The sequence below is a fragment of the Corvus kubaryi genome, unplaced genomic scaffold (genome assembly GCF_017639235.1).
Source record: "Corvus kubaryi isolate FWS band 111438036 unplaced genomic scaffold, C.kubaryi_AGA036_p1.0 37385, whole genome shotgun sequence".
Taxonomy (NCBI): Eukaryota; Metazoa; Chordata; class Aves; order Passeriformes; family Corvidae; genus Corvus; species Corvus kubaryi.
The window spans coordinates 14,732,661-14,755,119 of NW_024581127.1; the positions used below are offsets into that span (position 1 = coordinate 14,732,661).

At 40.0% G+C, this 22,459-nt stretch overlaps 1 protein-coding gene across 2 annotated transcripts in view; it reads right to left on the minus strand.

Annotated features, from left to right (window-relative positions):
• STK3 (serine/threonine kinase 3) overlaps nt 1-21,915 on the minus strand; it is a 139,055-nt gene extending 117,140 nt beyond the window's left edge. Inside the window, exons 1-4 of one of the 2 annotated variants that reach the window (XM_042035731.1) lie at nt 21,722-21,913; nt 14,730-14,810; nt 14,170-14,298; nt 12,102-12,216 (exon numbers count right to left, since the gene is read on the minus strand). In XM_042035731.1, the coding sequence (XP_041891665.1) occupies nt 12,102-12,216; nt 14,170-14,298; nt 14,730-14,810; nt 21,722-21,744 (348 nt within the window). In that variant the 5' untranslated portion in view covers nt 21,745-21,913. Of the gene's footprint in view, nt 1-12,101; nt 12,217-14,169; nt 14,299-14,729; nt 14,811-21,721 lie in introns of both variants that reach the window. The other variant, XM_042035732.1, reaches the window with a different exon arrangement.
• Nucleotides 21,916-22,459: the final 544 nt, after the last annotated feature.

The following is a 22,459-nucleotide window of genomic DNA, read 5'->3' on the forward strand; positions in this document are numbered from 1 at the left end:
CTGGTATTCAGGGATAGGACATGTGGGAATGGTTCAAAGCTGCACCAGGGGAGGTGTAAACTGGACATTAGGAAGCATTTCTTTATTGAGAGTGGTCAAACACTGGAACAGGCTTCCTACAGGTGGTGGATGCCCCAAGCCTGTCACTGTGTAAAAGGCATTTGGACAAAGCCCTTAATAACGTGCTTTTGGTCAGCCCTGAACTGATCAGGCAGTAGGACCAGATAACCACTGTAGGACGCTTCTAACTGAAATATTGTTTTCTGTTCTATTCTGGTTTTCTCCCTGTGATGAGCATAGCAGTTAACCCCATCTGGATTTTACAATGTATTCCATCATTCTAAACTTGCATAAAAAGGACATACAGACATATTCCTGAATACAGATTACCTAAATGCATCAACACCTTATGTCTTCATATTTACCAGATAGGAAAAAAACTATTTTGTTGGGAAATATTGAAATTTTTTTTTAAACATGACAAAAAATAACATATAGTTCGTCTTTACATCATAGAGGCTAGCTGACATGTAAACTAATGCAAACCTGATGGAATTTAGGGAAAAAAAATGCAGGCAGACACATTTTTTAGCCTACCAATTGTTGGAAGCAACAAGGGACCAAAGTGCATAAAAACAGATCCAAAGCTCCTACAACTACTCATTTATTCACAAAACCACAAATAAACTCCTAAAATCCACATCAAAAATGCTTTCTAATTATGTATCCTCCCTTCTTTACTCTAAATCATAATCTGTCTTCATAAGCATGGTGAAAAGTCACTATGTAGGTAGTATAGTGTGTGTGTCCCTACAAGTGACTTTCAACATACAAACAGCTAAGTACAGAACCAGACCATTACATGCTTTGTCACAGCACACAACTTGCCATCTACTCAATGGCCAGTACTCTCTGGTTCTAGAGGTAGCTGGATATTGACATACAAGCAATGCCATTGAAAATCACGACACAGAACCATTAAAAGAAACAAAACTAATTCGTATTAATATAAAATTATGTTCCAGTCAGTGGTGCTAATCTGATCTAGATGTATGGTTCTTACACTATACTATTGCTGATCAATCTGTATGGGCAGTATCTTTCCTGTAGAAGAGTTGGTCTACTTTATTCCGAGCTTTTAAACGCACGCCATCCTTCTTTCATCAGCACAGCTCTATACCTTGCACCTTAGTATAATTTCACAGTCATAATCTTTCTGCTTTGTTTCTGATTTCCATTCGTGTCAAGATCCTCACTTAAACCTTGTGGAACACTAATCGGTTTGGTATCTTTGGCTAGTTCTAATCCTGTATGCTGTCCCTTTGATGGGTTGGTGCTACCCTCTAAATATGATTCAGCCATAGAGCAGTTTCTAATGCTTCACCATCAAAACCACATGCAGATTATATATCAAAAAGAATGTGAATAATAAAGGTGAACAACTCTACAGCCTACATAAAATACATCAGACACAAAGCCAATCTTTAAAATCAAAATCTGGAGCAAAGCAGCAAATTCCAGTGTTTCACATGTATTAGGAGACCAGCTAATTCACATATTTATATCTAGCTGACTACGAATGCCACACACAAGGGGGACTGAGAGGTACATTCAAGTTCATCACACACTACCTAACCCATGCAGCTGTTGGGACAACTCATCTACAGGTTCTCTGCGCAGTCATTCTCCTTCCTGAGGCCCCTCTAAAGGGGTCTGGGTCAGCTGAATTGTTTTAACTGCTTAAGTCCATTCCCAGCTGCTCTTTTTACACTAATACATGCACATTAAGTCTGATGCTTTCAGGAAGTATCAGATTACTGCATCTAAACACACTGATTAGGTTGAGCACATCGGGTAGGTCCACTCTCATGACAAATAAAGGAGCCATTCTTCCACCAGAAGCTATGAAGCTCAAACATTACATCCTATCAGAATCTCACACCTCTCCTATTCTTCATTTACATGAAAACAAGGCTGGACTAACAAAAAACCCGAGGTGCAGGAGAGATGGGCAAATAAGGAGGTGAGAAGAATGACAGTTACCACAATACCCTTGCCATTTGTAATACTTGACATCTAACTTGGGAATTAAGGCAGAAATCTTCAGAGAGAAAAAGATTTGTTACAGATACAGTTCTAGCCTGAAGCCAATCTTAGATTCTAGTTCCCACTACCTGTTACAAACTACACGGTCCTGAAATCGCTTTCCTTGAGCCTCCCTTTCAGGGCAACTACACTTCAGGCTTCTTTTTTAAAGCAGATCTGTAGGCTATGTGTGAAGACAGTGCTCTTCAAACAAAATCACAGCCTCTGTCTTGGAGTAAAGTACCAAATCATGACATTACTTATGAAAAGAAGGTTTGGTCTAAGACTTTCAGATAATCTCTACTTAATCCTATAACTAAGGAGACACTTCAACATTACAGTAATGGACAGAGTAAGAACTCACTACCATAAGAGAATTACCAGTGCTACTAGAGTATAACAACTTAGGCATAAGATCATAAGAGAGGCGGCAAGAGTTGTTATTACTGAGCCCAAGTCATGCTGCACATAAAATAATACAGAAAATATGTTGCAATAAACATAACAACAAATATTCACTGTATAGCTGACGATCAGTGTTGGTATTTTTTAAGATTTGTTTTTCACTACATAATCCCAGTAACATAACTTTCATAATATTTCTTGAATATAATATGCAAGAGACCATATCTTCTCTCTTCCTTAAATTAGCATTTTTGTACTGGATAATTAAAGATAGAAGAAATGTGTTAGCACTATCTGTAGTTTGAAAATTACTATAGCCTAGCAGCAACACAAAATTATCTAAAACATATCTAGTGGCTCATATGAAAAACGATTTTGGGAAATCTCAGGTGTCTCCCATGCTTAACATTAGCTAACATTAATACATAGGCACAGGGAGATCAAAAACTGATCAGAATATGGAAGTCAGACTCCTCAGCCCTTCATTACCATGCTCCAGCTTCCTGTAAGATATCTATGAAGTACTGAACCAAATGTTGAGCACAACCTTAGAAGCAATGCAGAAAAGTACAGAACCTCTTTAGCACTGTAGTAAGTGCAGATTTTAACTATGATTCAGCAGCCCATACATTGACACGTCTACACACAGCGGTGATCAGCACCAATGTAGTCAGTTTGGTTTTTCAAAGTCCTCTTCTGACAAGAATAAGGTTAAGAACTGTGAATAAAGTCAAGAACTTCCCTGGAAGCCCTTACCACAGGTCTGCTAAAACAATACAACTGTATGCCTTTCTGACAGGAAGCACTTATCCAACTTGTCACTGTTTAAAACCAACCTCACCATTGCAATAGAGCACATCTGCAAATAGATCACTTGGCTCACAAACTACACGCCTGTTCATAACATCCCCACTGGTTCTGACAGCATCACCAAGAGAGACCTTGGACAATCTTACAAGTGAACAAAGAGCTGATTGAGCATAAAGGGCAACCTCCTCAAAGTATGAAAACAGTCCTTCCTGACGTGCAAGGTAAGTAAACACAGCAGGAACCCATCTTGAATGAACTAAGAACTCCTAACCGAGCTAAAGTGCAAAAAACATGGCATACAAAGAGCAGGAACAGACTACTAATGATAAATAAATGAGCACTGCGTGGATATAAAGGAGTTGAATTACAAAGGCCAAAAATAGGGCAGACTTGAATCTGGACAGTGAAACAGAACAGCAAGAAGATTGTCTACAATTGGTCTATATGCAGAGAAAAAGGGGAAAGGAAACGTAAGAAAGATTTTGTGTTGAGTGCTCAATCTATTGACAAACTATGCAGAAATCTCCCAACCATGTTCCTTGCATCAGCCTTTAGTAGGGTTTCTCTGGATCTCAGTTGTCTCTGCCTAGTAGGAAAACGGGACAAGTTAGGAATTACTCCTGTAAATTGGACAAATACAAGTCCATGGGAGCAGATAAAACACATCCAAAGGTGCCAAGGAGCTGGCTAATGTCAACTCAAGACGACTATTCATCAACTTTAAAAGGTTACAGCAATCAGGGTGTCATCTTCAAAATGGGCAAGAGGAACCACATGCTGATCAGCTCATCTTCAGGCCCCAGGATATTATGGGGTGAATCCACAGAGAACCTAATTTTTAGACACACAAAAGATAAAAAGGTGACTGGAAACAGGCAGCATAAGCTGACCAGAAGGAAATCATGCCAATTTAACCTTCCTATGAGGATGAACAGAAAGACGAGGATGTCATTTTGTTTGACTTTACAAAGGCTGTTGGCAGTCTTCAATAGATAGTTTTAGCTAAACCTGGGGAATCATGGAGAAGATGTAGAAGAACAACCAGCTGGACTGCCAGGCTCAGCAGTGGTTCATAATGTAACCAAGAGCCAGACAGAAGCAATGTTCTCAGAGACTGATCATAGGGTGAATACTCCCAACATCTTGATCAACAACCTGAACAACGAGCAAGAACACACCCCATCATGGTTTGTGGATGACATGAAACAAGGTGGAAACAGTCAATACACTAAAAGACAGGGCAGGGCTGCCATGTAGAGGGATCTCAACAAACTCGAAGAATTAGCCTGACAACAAATCTAGTAGCTCAACAAAGTCAACAGAGTCCCACACCAGGAGAGGAGAACCTCATGTCATGACCAGTATGGACTGACAATCAATGTGGCAGTGAGCACTCCTGCAGGAAAGGTTCTGGGTGGCTCCAGAAGACAAGCTGAACATCAGTCAGCAACATCAGCAATACACCCTAACCATACACTGGCCTTCATTAGGAAAGCACAGTCAGGTCAAGTAAATATTCCCCTTTATTTAGCACTTGTGAAGCCAAATCTGGAACACTGTGCCCAGTTCCAGGCTGCTACAAAAGACAGGCTGACAAATTGGAGAGTCCAGCTAGAACTGGACTAGAGGGGCTAGAACAAACCAAAACAATCCTCACTGAATATACAAGAATAACTAAGTTCACAGAGCTGGAGAAAGTGACTGTTGAGTCTCTCACCTTTCAGATTGTTAACACTGATCTGAACAAGGTCCTAAACACTAACTGGACTTCCTTCCTTGGAAGAGTAGATTCACCTAGCTGACTTCCAGAGGTCCCTTTCAAATTAAAATCATCACTTATTCCAAATTAGTGGCACACTGTTCACCTCCTTCCTTACCACCTCTAAAATAAACATCCAAATTCAAAAGAGTAACCTTTCACCTGCAGTTTTTCTACATTTCCTCCACTTCCTCACCACAATAATATACAGCAATAAACCCATCTAAAATTTATAAAGATTCTTTTATTGTAAACTAAAATATATGTGGAAGACCATAATGAAACTTGGCTTAATTCCTTGAATGGAGACAAATTTTATTGCCCAGATGATAACTTTATATGCAGAGAGTTTGACTCAAACTGGAAATACATTAAAAATTCAGCTGATATTTCTGGCTCTCCAAGGCAAACAATGATGGAGTTCTTTTGAGGAGAAAGAGCAGTGTGAGAAGGCAATAAAGCTAAACTTCCACCCTTTATTACAACAGGAATAAGATTTTCTGTGTTTTGCGATACAAGCTGTATACAGGGTACCAATAGATGACTGACCTGATTAAACATTCATTTAAACAGCTACATTTTATTGCAAGATTTTATTGTAAATTTCTTTATATTCTGTGTTTACATGGTCATTTTATTGTTTGAGCAACTTAAAACTGCCCACAAAATGAACCCCAATGTTTTATGCACCTGCATTGGGTAATCTAAGTAAGGAAACTATAGAAATTATCCAGGAAGCTAATTCTCCCTAGAAGTGACTTGAAGATGTTCATGTCACTAGTTAACAACAGTATTTCTTTTAATGAAAAGAGGAAGGTCAGATAAAGTTTGGGAAGAGATAATTCTGTCTTCAGAGCAATTGTTATAGTATTTTATAAATAAACACCGGACTTCAGAGGATGTATAATTTAATAGCATATTATTCCTCACTGAGTGAGCATGATCTGCTAACACTGTAGAAAAAGGGGGAAGAGAGGACAGTAAGTGTATCCCAAAGCACATTTACCAGAGGATGCTGCATAGCCAATCTTCATTTTGAAACTTCCCCACTGTATTTGCATGTAATATATACATAGTTATTTTGGAAATGGGTGAATACCAGTGTAGCTCAAGCTTCCTTTGCTTTAATAAAAATTAGCCAACACATAACACACGTCTTATTTCTGGCACATAAAGTTTTTTCAACTCAGGGAAGAACAGTAATTTTCAAGAGCAAATTTCCAAGCAGATGAATACAGTTTAATGAAAGGCTGAAAGAAAGGTCTATCATCCTGAGAGTCAGACAGTACAACCCATTTTTTAAGGAACTTAAAATGCTACCCTAAAGAACTAAGGAAAAATAATTCCCAGTATTTATGTAACGGTCAATCACTCAGAACCACGGTAAGGATTCTATTAGACAAGCACTGAGTAATCTCTGTGTTACATTGCAGAAGCTAGTATAAGCTACCCTGCTTTGTAAGGCTAAACACAGAATAAGGCAACCAGGACGTTTGTGATCAAGTTCTTTCCTCCTTTTCCTCAGCCTGGCTGCAGAGAAAAGTAATTTAAAAATGTTGGCCTAAAGATCAGTCTTCTGAATAATAACACAGCTGATTAGCCCATTGAGTCAATTCACCACCTGGAAGGCCCACTGACAGAACATGGTCAGCAGCACATCCAGGATGGACTCGTCCATGGTCACCAAGATCAGATAAGCAAGTGAGCCAGCATAGAAGGAATTTCAATCTTTGTGTATGGACAGCCTGGCTATTAATTACTCCATGTGGGCTCAACTGAGGAAGTTATACTGCAATAGACACTACTTAAACAAAAAATATAAGAGGTACTTGGCCCTAGATAGCCACTTTACAGCTGATAATCACATGTACTTTAGTGCAGCAAAGACCTACAAATCGAGACTATTTTAACTGTGAAATTACTGAGAAACATGACTGCTTAAATCCGCAAAACATCTTTACGAGCAAAATGCCTTTAGCCTGGATAACAAAAGATTTACCCCATGGTAACATACAGAGAAAGCGAATCCAGTAAGACATTTAAATACAACATCCAGAGACTTGGATACACTATTCACTTGAATTAGTGGAGCTTAAAGACATGAAAATATTACTTAGCTAAGAAATTGTGGCAGAAGCTAATCATTAAGAGTACATGAAGCACTATATACATAACTGATAAACTGGCATGTAAAGGAAGTAATTTTAGATACAAAATGCAGAATCTCTGGACCCAACTGCACACTACCTGCGCAGCTCTCCAATCCTACACTTGTCACTTACAATACTGACCCAAATAAGACAGGTTTGTCTCTCAAACCTACAACATAGCCACTACCTGGTATATTTCAGCCAACTGAACTTGGTCCCCAAAGAGTCAGGATTAGAATGACTCAGTTAATCATGATCAGTGGATGAGCAAGTGCATTCTTAATTACCATTAGAGAGACAAAGTTGGTTATGTGTAAATATTCTCCCTTATGTTAAGAGCAGCCAGTAAGGCTTAGAGTGTTGCTTCACACTGTAATTACCTCATTCTATTGACACTGAAAGTCAGTCTCATACCTTCTCTTCCTTCCCTTTCCGCACTGCTCATTCCTAATGCCTCTCTTGCATCAGATCAAGCCACTGCGCTGCCATAATAAGTCCAGAGTTAGCTCATGAGGGGGTGGGGAGGACAGACTAGAGAGGAAGTTCCCCCATCATATCATCAAGCTTATCAAAGATCACCCTACAGCCACAGACAATCACTGCATCTGAGGCACAGAAAAGGCAGGAGGAACAAATCATTCAGGTTGGAGGACAACAGCAGAACTGCCCTTCCTGGCAGCAACCCAGTTTGACTGCACAAGATACATGTACCTCCCAAACCAATTTCTGAGAAAAGTAGACAAAACTAGATCTAAGCTCTGTTGCCCAGGAGTGATGAATACCACACCCCAGATGAGCTAACAAGCATCGTCAATTTGCTGAAGTGCTGCTGATCTGCCTGGCACACTAGAAGACTCCAGGCAGAATTCCAGGAGTCCATTTAACTTCAAATTAGTGTCTTAGGCCTCTTGGACAAAAACCTGCTCTTATCAAGCTGAAAACTTCTCTATATGAATAGGCTCCAAACAGTCACTAAAAACTACCCTAACTCTGAATTCTGTTTCCCTTGGGTTTGGTCCATTAGAGCAAAGCCCAGTGTTGTTCACTTTCTAGACAAACACAACTTTTGAAAAAGTAGGAGAACCACAAAAACAGAAAAAGATGATCAACAAATTCATAGATACGAGCAACAAGGGCAAATACATATTCATGTTTCCTCCCCAAACAGGAGGAGAAATCCACCTTTTCCTATGACTTAATTTAATAATGATCATAGAATCATTTAGGTTGGAAGAGACCTTTAAGATCAAATCCAAATGATAATCCTAATAGCCACTGAATTAAAGGGTTCTTACTTCAACTTTCTCAATTTCTTTTCCTTAAATATGAAGAAGCAGGAAATAAACTTTTCCTTGGCCCAGCCACAATCTTCATTTGACAATTTAGGAAAGTTACAGAACACATAACTCTATGTGCCTGACTGTATTCAGTAACTATTCTGACAAAATAAGGAACAACTCTCTCCTTGTTTGCAAGTGAAGATACTTATTTTCTTCTCCTAAAACCATTTCCTATTTCCATTTAATGAATAAATAAATAAATAAAATGTAAGGCCATCAACAGAATGCTCGAGTACTTCAAGCAGCTTCATTCCAGTAATAAGAGTCACAAGCTTCCCATCACACACAGTCTGGGTGATCAGGCCACTGTTCCACAAAGAGCAAGAGAATTCAAACAAGTCCAAAGACTCTGCCTAAATCTTCCAAAACTTGCAAGACAGAGGCATAGCAAGGGAGAAATTGAGACATTTACTTTGCTTATTTTTTTGTTACAGGCGCTACAACACTCCCTATTCTACACCAGAATGAGAATTCTGTCTAGCCTGGTAGCCTGTCTGAATGTAAGTACATGCCAAGTAAACTGTGATAGTTGTCTGCTTCACCTCCCCAGAGATCTGAAGCACATGGACTTCCTGCTCTAGTCATTACATATTTGAGTGCAGTCACAGTCATTTTTTCCTGGTCTTATTTAGCTGCCTTTTGAAAATCAACTCTCAGCATCTACAAGAACTTTTATAACTATACAGTGACCCTCATCATCATGTGCAAAGAAAAAATTTTTGCTTTGCATCACCTACCACAAGTGATCTCTTGTTTTGTAATAAACAGTGAGATACCCATGTATCTTACTCTTCTTTACTCATGGTTTTCAAAACCTTTCACCTTTCACCATGTCTCTCTCTCCAGGTACCTCTTCTCATCACAGAAATACCCAAATGCACTTGGTACCTGCTTCTAGAGAAGTAGTCTTTACTTCTGATCACCCTTGCTACCTCCTTTAACTTTCACAGTTCTGCGGTGTCCCTGGTACCACTGTAATCTCTGACAACCACTTTACTTATTCAACTATTTCTAAAAGTTAAGCTGAAGTGCTCATGAACCTGAATATAAAGACTTTGCCTTCCCCACCAAGCCAAATGTATTTCTTCACATTTACTTGTATTGATTCTCTCAGTACCACAAAGCCTTTCAAGTCTTTCCCAGTTTCAACCACTAGGAACATAACCTCTCTCACCAGTATTTCTACCCTCTTTCTGAAACAGGATAGCATAGACCCATGGAGTAGGCCAAAAATAACCACCTACACCCTCTTTTTTGTATTTAAAACAATTACCCACCTGTGAAAGAACTTCCCATTTACTCCAAATCACAGCTGTACTAGCTTGAAGAGCCTCTGGTGTGGAAGTCTGTCCATAAACATTTCAGCACATCCAACCAACTTTACACCAGCCAGCATTAATTGCATCCTTACCAACTCCTTTACAGAACTCTACTAGCCATGCATGCCATGACTTGCCTTTACAAAAGCTTTATCACCAGTATCTATGTATCGAGTTGTTGGGGAAGATGAAACAGGAAAGCCTTATAAATATGATTGCCTGACAAAAGATTTTGGGAATATGAAAACTACAGGCGACATCGAAATGAAAGCCATTTTTGAAATACCAAATCTTAGTTACTGAACAACTGGAAAACAATGGTATGGCCGACTGAAGGTAATCCCCTCTTGATTGAACAATACCCTCTGCTTGCAAGCAGGTCCAAGGGTCAGAGCAGACCCTACTAGCTCAGCAGAAGGGGTCCAAAGAGTAGTTTTTAGAAGTTAAGATGTAACACTCCATGGTAATATAAGAACTCTTATAGGCTGTATGTAAATGCTATAGGATTTGTATCTTGTATTAGATTGGTTAGTGACAATTAGAATATTCAGTACAGAAGATGATTTATTGTATTGTAACCAGAACTTCAGACACTCTTACTACACTCTCTCTCACTACTTCTTCTACACTCGCATTCCTCTCTCTCTCTCTCTCTCTCTCTCTTTCTTTACTTACTCTCTTGCTCTCCTGGGCCTGCTCAGAGCTGCAGCTGGCAGCTCTAAGCAGTGCCCCTACACCCACGCCCTTTGCAATAAACCACATGTTCCAAGATCTGACTTCAGAGATCTCTCGTCTCCGTCCGTCTACGCCCAGTCCAGACTGAACCTCAAAGCCCCTGCATCGAGTGATTATTCTGTTTCATACAATTCATGCTATTTAATCATATAGACTTTAACCACAAACAGCAGTAGAACAGGTAGTTTGTCTGATCAGAAGTATGCATTTGCTCCAAGACTCCAATATCTCTTCCCCTCAAATCTTTAATATATCTGCTATGTCAATATCCTACAATAGATGTAAGAAAAACTAGATAAACTGATTTTACGTAAGTACACGCACATTCACATGTACACCTTTTTTAAAATAAAAATCAAGCATTTTCTGTCAATGCGCAAACAAGAAGTTTGCTCCTTTTTTTTCTAAATTCTGTTTTAAATGGGCTATGGTTTGTTTTGGTTTTTTAAATTCTGAACTAGCTTGTGCCATTTCTTATTGGAGCTACTAATCCTTGGATAATACACAACTGCAAGAACATCAATTTTGGAGACTGCAGAACTCCAGCAATCTCACATTGGTTTTGGCTTCTCCCTAGCCATCAGTTCAACATTGCAGGAGCCCTGATACAAGCCACCTTTGCCAAAGGGGCTACCTTTAGTCTTGACATCGCCTCCACTTCCTAATAAACCTGATTCCATTTTCCTTTATGTCTTGTTTTCTAGGCCTTTTCTCTCCTTTACTTTCCCCCTCTGCTCCCAAGTAAGGTGCAAGGAACATTTCAGGGAGTATTTACAAAATGTGAAGCCCAGCAAGCAGTGTCACCTCAGAGTATTTGTTGGTAAAAAGAATACCTCACGTTACAGCCCAATACTGAAAACAATGGACTCAAAGGAATTCCAGGTTGTTTGACACCTACAAAAAACACTCTTCAGAGAAGCTGTTTCTTAATTAGAACTAACAAAACCTGCTTCCTACAGGCTTCCATTGTATTATTGCTGTTATAAGTCCATTAAGACACTTCCATACAACCCTCATTTTGGTTTCCTTGCACATTCCTTAATTTTCATCTTTTCCCCTTCTCATTCCTTGAGTAATGCCAGTTACTTCTCATGCTCCCCAACTACTGAGTGAGAGTGAGACAGTTTTTTGCCTGTTTCCAAACTATGCAGCTACTAAGTGGCTGCTGACAAGACTGTAAGGTGGAAGGGTGTAGGGGAAAGAAGCCACAGCTTTGCCTTCTACAGAGCAGTAATTTCCAAGAAATTCCCAAGATCTTCGTATTTCAAAATGCATTTGCTTCTGCTGGTGATCATTCCACAGAGGAATGCACAAAGACAGTCAGCAACTGCATGAGCTTGCTTCCTGGGAACCAAGGCACAGATAGGCCCCTTGGCATCAGCCAAGATCTTGTCTTGTAACTCCAACTTTTATTCAGGTTTCTAATCTTAATTCACAAGTTGATTTTAAGAAGTGCTACTTCTTAAAATTACTTTAAAAAAAAAAAAAAAAAACTCACCGTTTTATTACGCAGTCTAATTATGTCTGAAACAGAGCCAGCTCCACAATATTCCATAACAATCCATAGATCTGTGTTCTTAAAGTAGCTGCCATAGTACTTGACAACATAAGGACTAGATGGAAAAAAAAATGTTAGGTAAATAGATGAATTCTTAGTAGAAGAAAAAAAAAAATCACCAGCACACCTGTTGTTAAAAACTACGGTTTGACACAGCCAAAGAGCAAGTGCAACCAAATACATTTTAAATCTGTAATTAGCTTGACCAGTGCCTGGTTAGAATAAATTCTGGTTACTTAATAAAATTATAAAGGCACTACTATGTATGTAAGTTTTCAGCAATCTTCAAATAAAGACAGTTTTCCCAAACATCAGTCATCTGATAGAAAGCTTTGTTTTCCCCTCCTCTAAGGCCTCTCTTGAATGTTTCTCTTCTTAAAAAGACTGCCTTGTTTTCTTCTCTCCTGAGCAAAATAACATGGAAACTCGCCCATGTTTTCCCAGTTTTGCAAGCATCAATTTATTTCAAGCATAGAGCTAGACTTTCATATTGAAGAGAATTTAATGTTGGTTGGAAGCCTTCTGGATTTGCAAATGCGTTTTCATACTAAAGTGTCCCATGTGAAGTGATAGTATTGTCACGAACAGAACATACTGCCTTGCTACTCATCAGTTTGTCACTTGACATAATGCTTCCTTGGAGTCACTTGCAAAAAGAAAAGCAGAAACAGATGTAGTTAACATAAAAAGGATCATCCTTCAGAAGTTATTAAATGGTGTATTTACGGAAATAAAAGACTGAAAGTTTGAGGTGGGGTGTTTTGCAGGAACTTAAACAAAGAAGGCTACAGTTTGATTGTCATCTATCTCCCACAAAGTGAGGAAGTGCAATACTGAGATTTCAGACAGTGGTTTCTCATCAGAACACCTACATTGAGGGGTGGAATAAACACCGTTTTGTTTTGGAGCAAAGAACTGTATTTTAGGATCAGCATTTCTGGCCGCAACATTCTTTGTATCGACAACTGATAGAAGAAGAAGAGAGGAGTTATGGTTGCCTCCTGCAACATGATACTATCTTTACGAAAAGACAGGTCAACACTATCAAAAACCTATTTCATTTAAAAGCAACTATTAGCACTAAATGAATTTGCCTTTTCAGAAGGAAAGATGGGTCAGTCTCCTCCTAACTAGTCTAAATGTCTATCATTTACAAGCACGACATACTGATCTTGCTCCTTATAAACTCGTGAAGTGAGGAAGGCTGTATTACTTTTAAACAAAACCCACTGATTTTTGTGACCATCTCTTACCACACTTATAGTATGCTAGTATTCCCAGCAACAACTGGGTGTTATTATCAATCAGGATAAGGTGATTTTTCAAAACATCAAGTGCTGTACAATCTCAAAACACTGTTCATATTTGCCTAAAGACTAATGCTAATAAATCTGATTTTGAAGTTGCAGCCCAAAACTCAACAGACAGAAAATGCGAAGTAATTTCTGCATCCTTGCATCAAGGCTTCCATTTCTACAAGACCTGCAATCGTAAGATACAGCATTTGTGAACAAGTCTAAGGTAACAGTCCACCAGCACTATTACATGATTGTTCACTTTTTAAAAGGTATGTTCCTGCATGAAAAAGGCAGCCAAGAGAATACTGTTCTGGCAGTTAACTGCTAGCCATGAATTTTCTGCTAGAAACATCTTTATCAATCTTCTGAAACAGGTAACTCAGAATTTCACAAAGCCTAAGACATTTAAAGGAAACAGTAACCTTTTGCCTTAACAGTGCAAGCGAAGTGAAGCAAGCATGGAGAATTCTAAACAGAGGCCAGTATTTACTCTTTCAACAGTTTCTGTTACGTACACTATTTGTACTTCCTTCAACCCAAACTAAGGAGAAGAGGAGGCTTACAAAGTGGTTCCTTTAATTAAAAAGCCTATGTTGGACAATTTACTTTTCCATAAAAAAGTTTTTGGTGCTTATATTTTAGCTATTTTCACAAGCACAAATACATTTTCACATAGACTCTTAAAATGGGAACAGGAATGTCATACCTACCTGTCACATTGCTGCATTATAGAGATTTCTTTAATTATTTCTTGAAGATCTGACTCCACGGGGACCTGTTTAATTGCTACAACTTGTCCAGATTCTTTGTGTATTGCTTTAAACACGCTACCATAAGACCTAAAAATAAGAGGCAATTTTTTTAAAAAACAAGACAAACTGCCCCTGATTTCCATTATGCACAAAAAGTCACAGAAGCCATATGCTCATGCAGAAGTTTGAGGGTTTTTCAGGCTGCAAAAAGATCAATCCTACCAGGACCTCAGGAAAGACTGAAGAACGCACCTTTGTCAAGATTTAGAGTTTCTAATTCCATTACAGGTGCAAGTACATTTGCTGTGTTAACAAACAACAGACATCAAAAATGCATAAATATATTAGGGAAAGTGTGGAAAATTACTGATGCATGCATTTGCTTTAGAAGTAAAGCCTGTCTATAGAGGCATTCCTTATGACATTTACAGTCATTCTCTCTGTAACTTAATATTCCAACATACGCTTTACGTATTGTTTCCCTCTGATCCTGTGCCCCTGTAAATAGCTGTACTTACCCTTCACCAAGCTTCTCCAGAACATCAAAGACTTCTTCAGGCTGCTTAGTTAAACTATCTTCACTTAGCTTTTTCAGTTTGCTAAAAGAAAGACAAAAGTTATTTATTTGTTTGGGGGAGAAAGAACCCAAGCAAATTTTCACACAAGTGAGCAGACAGAATAAATTATTAAAAAGAAAACTATATTCCAATGAAAATAAAATACTTAATGTGCAGCAACAAAATTTTAATCAACTATCATATAAGATGAATAAAGTTATGATAATTTTTGTCTTTATCAGTTTCCCACAAATGTTTTCTAAATTCAAAGCAGCATGGGACCAATTCACTCTTCAAACCACTTCCTTTGCTAAAGTAGAAACAGACAAAGAATACAGGAAAGTTTACCTTCCCTCAAAAAACCGTCAGCATGCAAACACATGCCCCTTATTGCCTATAGGATGCCACATTGTTCTCTAATTATAAACCAATCCTTCACCCACATGAAATACTCAGTTTCTAAATTGTACCACTCATCAGCCAATGAATAACATCATGAAAAGCAGAATTCTGAAGTCAAGATGATTCTGGGAGCATATAGTAGCACTTCCCAGGTAGCAGCAGAACACTGAAATTCCAAGAGCTGAGTACTGTAAGAGCTGTTGGGGCAGCTTCTCTTGCATCTTTGTGAATGTACACAGGGACAGGAGGCAACAAAATCTCAAATTACCTAACACCACCATATTTTGCCCTTAGTTCTCTCTCACACAGTCTCAAATCACTCAGTAACACCCTGTGATTTCTTCCAGCACTTTCAACCTCCTCTTACTACCATTTGTTGTCCTTTACAAGCAGTCCTAGCCTTTCCCTGGTCTCTAGCATTCCCAGCTATCTAGCCCCCCAGACTCCTGGCAATTCTCAAAACACAACTTGGCTGCAAGCTTGCAATAGAGCCAACACTGAACATAACACAGGAAAATATAACCACACACACACTGCGGCAAGGCTGGGTGGCTGCAGCATGTAAATCCTTCACTGTAAAGTTATAGGGAATTTTGCTGCAAGATTGAAGTAACAAGTTGACTCTACATGACAGCCAAGGGTACTATAAAAGTAGAAGATGAGCTGAAGAATAGCTGGTGGTGTAGTGTTAAATATAGACAATGTATTCCATATGCAGGAGGAGGAAAAGGGGAAAAAAAAAAAGGAAGCTTTGAAGAACAGCAGATCATTGAGAACTTATGGAAATGACGTTATCCCACAACACTTTCTAGAAACAAATACAAAAAAGGGGAAGGAAGGAGGGCATGGACAGAAAAGAATGACAAATCTTAACAGTGGAAGAACAGTGATCTGAAAAAAAAAAAAACCCTTCATATTAGGAGATGCAATTCTGTGATACATAAAAATAATAAAAATTAAAGTGAATGACCAGTGAGGGAACTCCTGAGTCAAAACAGACTTGTAATTGCCAACCATCTAAGTAAAAGCAAAAAATTTAAAGTAATTGTAAAAGCACACAGGTCATATGGATTGATGCTAAACAAGGGAAGCAAGGTGAAGAGAAGGCACAAGGGTGCACACATTTATACATCAAAGAACTATTTCACAGACGTAGCAATTATATGAATACAAAAAGCATCCACAATCAGTAAGGAAAGGTGCATTAACTACAATAAAGACCATGCAGTTTGCTACAGTAAATAGTCAAGAAGCTGTAAAGTTTGTGTGTTTAGGAAAACTAAAGATATTCACAGCAAAGGAAAGGCACAATTCATGAACATGGAGAAAAAAAAGCCAAAAATTCAAATGAGAACAGGTAAATAACATCTGCAAAACTGGCCTACAAGATCAAAACTCTTCTTTTTCAGTCTCTCTGCTGGTTAGACACTAGAAAGCAGAAAGACAGAGCTAATATCTTGCAGAAAAACAGAAAATATTTCATTACTGAACAAGCATGTGTTGAGACAAATCAAAGAGGAAAAAATATTTTGCAGGTAGGTATTAAAGTAATAAATCATTCATTTTGCTTCTTTGTTTCAAATTTTTTTCCTCTCTGAACAAGTCATATGCAGCCTTAAAAGCAGCATTCAAGAATAAGTTGCTGCAATCATCCCCTTCTTGCCACCAAAAAAACCCATGCACAGTATGTTTATAATATACGCAGAGCCCTGAAAAATAAAAAGCATAACCTTTAGCTGAGTCTCTCGGTCAAAGAGCTGCATAACAAAAGATGTACTAAACAGAAAAGCAAAGGGACTGAACTTTTTAATAACAGCAAGGAAAGAGAAAGCATGCAGTACACCCCTGCCTGGAGATGCCCATAAAGAGAACACTTCCACCTGCTCATCAAAAGAGTAACACCTGCTAAAATGAGAAAGAAGAAGAAAAAAAAAAAAAAACATACCAAAAGGGTTCCAACAGCACCATTAACACCAAGGCATTGTGAGTGCTTGAGAAGAGTTAATGAAACAATAACAAACAGCCATAAACTGATCAAAACCAATGTCACTGTCAAATAACAGATTATCTGGAGTACTTGAGAGGCAAAGGAGATCAAATAAATAAGCATGTTGTAGTTTTAAAACTATTTTCGTATTATCCAATTCTGACAAACATGCTATGAGACCAAATCACACTTAACACTAAGGCAGCTTAAGACAAAACCTATTTACAGTAAGAAAAATATGTCAACCTCGGGAATGTCATCACCAAATACCCTGTTCAAAGCACCTCCCACTCCTTCACAAACACTGTAACAGTACACATGCTAGGTCCGGTGTTCAAGTGATAGTATCAACACCACAATTCTTTGAATCATAGAAAAATCCTAATGAGTCAGACATTTTAATGATTTCTGTTTCTAGATATTTAAATAGAATATTCAGCTCTTGAACTACAGAACATCACACGATATACCCTGAAGGGCAACAATAAAGAAAGCATTTATGAAAACTCTGTGAGAAACAGGGAAGAAGGCGGCAACCAGTATAACTGGCTGCAAAGCACCAAGTAGAATACAAGAGACTAGAAATATTATCTTGTTGGTTAAAAGCAAGCAACAATCTTGGGACAGAGAAACGCAGCTAAGACATGCGCACCAGCTCTTAATGGCGGGGAGGAGGGGAGAAGGTGAAGAGGGGGCAGGAGGCAAAATGAAGAGACAAAAGGGCACAAGAACAATAGGAAATATAGAATGTGTCCCATTCCTCTCTCCCTCATTCATCCTCTACTTTCATAACACAAGCATTTAAAACACAACAAATAAATCAGTAGATCAGTAAATCCAGGCACTGCTTTATTCTGGCCAAAGGACACCAGTGCCATATGTTTGTGCATATAGATATATATCTCTCTACATATGAGAAAGTCTAAAGGAGATGCAGAGTAGTTCAGTATAAAACCTGGGTAGAAAGTAATTCTGTTGGTTGGGGGTTTTTTTCTTTAGAAGATTATCAGGTAGTGATTATGAGCTATTTTAGAGGTCTTCCAGATGGGAAGCTGTTCCTTAAACCAGAAGGACTAACTAAACTACAGTTCTGGGAAAAATCTGTCAAAAGAATTTTCTTTTTCCAAGAAGGTTTGACTTGCTGCATACCATCTAGTCTCTTAACAAGAAAAATACATCCTAGCAAATAATTATACTTTTATAAATCCAGTTCATAGGAGAAAACATTAATTCTTAGTCTGACCAGAATCTTATTTGTCATTGAGTACATCAGCAAAACTCTAGAAAAGAAAAACCTAGAAAACATAACAGGCACCCAACCCCAGCATAAAGACCAGAAAAATCTGAACTGCAACATGAAAGAGCAAGAGATTTCCTCCCCAAAAATGAAAGAAAATAAAGTATGAGTATAGTATCCTACAGTCACTATATATAGATTTTACAAAATAAATTGGTGATCTGCTACAGAGGTAGGGATAAAAGTTCCCTGAAAGTTCAAAAATACAAATAAAGCTGGAATAAAGAACGCCATAAATTACTGTCATGAGTTATGAAAAACTGGACAGCTGCTCCAAGAAACATGAATATGTGGTTTATTGTGCAGAAGAACTAGCACATATAAACATTTAAAAAGAATGGCTGGGATCAATTATACTGATATATTAAAAGAAAAGGTAGTAGGAGAAATCACTGCAGTCATCTGATGTAGAGGTGGCATGTGGAAGCCTTGAGACATTTACTCTGCTTCACACCATTCACAGAAGTAGGAGCAACATTAAAACAGTTTACACCATTGTACTGTGTACTTACATTCAGCGTTCTATCAATAAAGCCCAAACATTTTTGTCCCATCATTTTCAGGAGGAACTTGACAACTGCCAACATGTCAACTGACAGAAACATCAGAAAATACACTTTTTTCACAAACAGTTCATATTCTAAGAACAAGTCCTTCCTCTTTCCACAAAACCTGAAAAGTTGTGGTTTTCAGTGAAAATTAAACTCAAGTTTAAAGAAAAGACTGGAAAACCTTAATTAACACTTCCTATGCTTGTTAAGCGGCCTTTCATTTGGCAGCAGCATGCAGGAGATGGGCAAAATTAAGAATTATGGACTTGAGAAAATTCTGTCTCTAACCTTTTTCCCTCATATGCAGCCTGTATTCTCACGTCTCACATCTCACAGGCATACAGAAAAATACAACAATAACAGAGGAATATCACAAGACTAAGAGGCAATATTTTTAACTATTTCAAGAGTGAATTTCCTTTTTAGTGAGAGAAAAAAGCCTAAAGCACATCTGAAGTACAGTTAGAGATTCAGATGCAAGTAAACACTGTGTCAACTACTGCACAAATAGTTCAGCATAAAATCAGAACATCTACTCTAAATTATTTTTAAAGTAAAAAATATTCTGAAAAGGACTCTCCCTTAGAAATCTTGTGTTATTGTTGCAGTACATTAGCCAAAGAAAAAAAGTGCATTATTTTGACAGCACCCCCATTGACAAGTCACAATGGCCTAGAATGTCATTTGGCCATCATCACTGCTACTTTCTGAAGGGCAGTACTAAAAAATTAAACAGGCGATTGCATTGTGTGCTCCTCTACAGTGAAGTGGGGATAAAAGTGCCCTATACTTCTAAGGGAACACTGGGATTCTAGGACATCCATGCAGCTTTGAGGTGTACATATGAAATTCTTGTTACCTCTAAATGGATGTCTTCCACCACAGGTATGATGCCAATAGATCCCTCTCAGTAACTGCTCCTGTTGACAACAGGCACCAAAGTAAAGAATTCTAGTGTTCACATCTGTTTTGCCAAGTAAACATGGCCCATTTTAAGCCAGTACTTCATCCAAGGACAGCACCAAAAATGCAGCCCACAAAAAATAATCTGCACTTCTTCTGGACTTGCAGAAAAAGGGGGGTGGCCTAGAAGAATAGCTGGGAATACCAACAATCAGGAAACACTAGAAAACTACCAATAAGGGGGCTATTATACACAGTCATGAAAAATTTGCCTCAAATCTTATGAAATAACCTGAGTTAGTATCTTATGAAAAACTGAGTTCAAATCTTCCCTTTCACTGAAGAAACAAATCTAAGTTCTCATCACAAATTTCCAGAAATAAGCTTCAAAAAACATGTGGAGTATAAAAACATGCCAGAGTTTAGACATTCCTGCATCTAGTTCCTCCTGACTGAATCCAAAGATTTAAACATCTCTTAGTTTCAGTTAGGCCAGACACACCTCCAGCTAGGCAATAAAGTTACAGCAAATGCCCCATCTTCCCCAAAACACCTGGTAGGTTATGCTAACCTCACAGTTTGATTTTCAATCCTGTTATATCACCAGATCCCAACGTTTCCACTGCTGCTGGTGACATTGATTACTCCTCAGAGATTTCCATTTCTTTTCCTAAATCCTCACTGGTGCCTGTCCTGCTTCCTTCATTTGAGATATGCAGCACTGTCAGCCTGAAACTAGAGTGAGGTCCCTCCTTACCCCACTGCCTGCTAAAACCACGCTACACAGCAACTACAAACCAATTCTTTTTCAAAGTTTTCCACAGTAGGTACTGTCACTTGATGTGTTATTGGAGGAGAAATCATCAGAAGTTCAAGACTACATTCTTCTCAAGTCCTATCATCCAGCAGGAAGCTGCTTTTAGAGAATTCTAAAGGTTCTAAACGGAGGATGTAGAGGTTTTAAAGATGAATGTAAAAACTGATTAAAATCCTCTATTATAAAGTTATATTGTGTAGTCCTTAGATTTTTCATTCAATTCTCAGGAAGCAAAAGTAAAATCAGAGCCCTAAGACACATGTATAGATATATATGTCAACCATGTAACTACATTCTGTACACTGCACAACTACAGTCTGTGTATTGTACAACTATACCCAAGAAAGGCTTGTTCCAACTAAAATATATGATTAAATTTAAATTTAACACAAAGCAAAATTATTTTATGCACTAAGAAGTCAAACAATAAATTCTTTTAGGAAACGTGCATAGTAATTAATATGACCTGATAGCCTATATATTTGAGAAAATACATCTACTGTGGGAATATTCTTGGGTTTTGTCTCTTCCCACTCCCTGATTTACAATTGCAATTATGCAACGCCCACCCCCACAAGCATCCATCCCTCCAGCAGCAGAACACAAGGACACTTCCCAACACGAAAAGAGAACTACTCGTGTGTGCTCTTGCCACAAACCTGAACTACGGAGTGAGACCCCCCCCCCCCCCCCCCCCAAGCTAGAGAGGACTCTGCTCGGTGACCAAGTCTCCCTCACTTGACATTAAAAGTGTTCTTCTCCTAACTCAGCCAACCCCCAAGGTTTCGTCTCCACCAGGGCATGTACTGTAAGGGGTATTTCGTGGCACCCTCCCCACAGAAGACCCTTCCCAACGTGACAGAGCCCTCCGGCCGCTAGGCAGGGCTCAGCGCCGTCCCTGTCCCACTTGCCCCCCACAGACCCCGGGACCGAGGCCTCATCCCGGTCGTGCCGCCGCTCCCGGGCGGGGAAGGGGCCGCCGGGGAGGGTCGTTACCTCTTGGGCGCTGCCTGCTCCATGCCGTCGCCGCCGCGGCCCCCCGGGGCCGCTGACCGAGCCCCCGGGCGCCGCCGGACCCACACAGCTCCCGAGCGGCCTCTCTGCCCCTTGACACAGAGCCCGCGCCCTCCCACGGCCGCGCTCCGGCTGCCGCCACTACCGCTACCTCCGGCCGCGGCGGGGAGCCGCCCGCCGCGCCGCTCACTGGCTGCGGCCGCGCGAGAGCCGGCGCCGATAGCGTGGAGCGGACGTCGCTCAGAGCGGCGGCCGCGAGGAAGCGCCTCCCACCGCCAGACGGGCGGGCGCTGCCGCGCCGGCGGGAGGGGAAGATCATGGAGGCCGCGGTGCTGCCGAGCTCCCGGCATGCCCCGCAGGGCGACGGCCCGCGGGGCACGCCGGGAGGTGTAGTTCGCCCGCGGAACCCGCCCCGCCCTCGCGGCGCCCTCGCGAGCCGGGCCGGGCGAACCGGCATCCCCGCGGCACCGTCCCGCCCCCGCGCCTCCGGGAGCTGCGCCTCCGGGCGAGGGCAGGCCCGAGCAGCGCTGCCGCCTGTAAGCGGGTCTTGCCCCGCGGCCTCGGGGCAGCGCTGCCGGGTGGCCGAGCTTTTCACCCGCTTGTGTACGCCGGGCGAGGCAGCGGCACCCAGCCCCTCCTCAGAAAGTCAAAGTCTTCGTGGACAACCGGCTCCAGAGCACTGCTGGGGGAAAGCTTGAAGTCAAGTCAGTCACGGCAGGA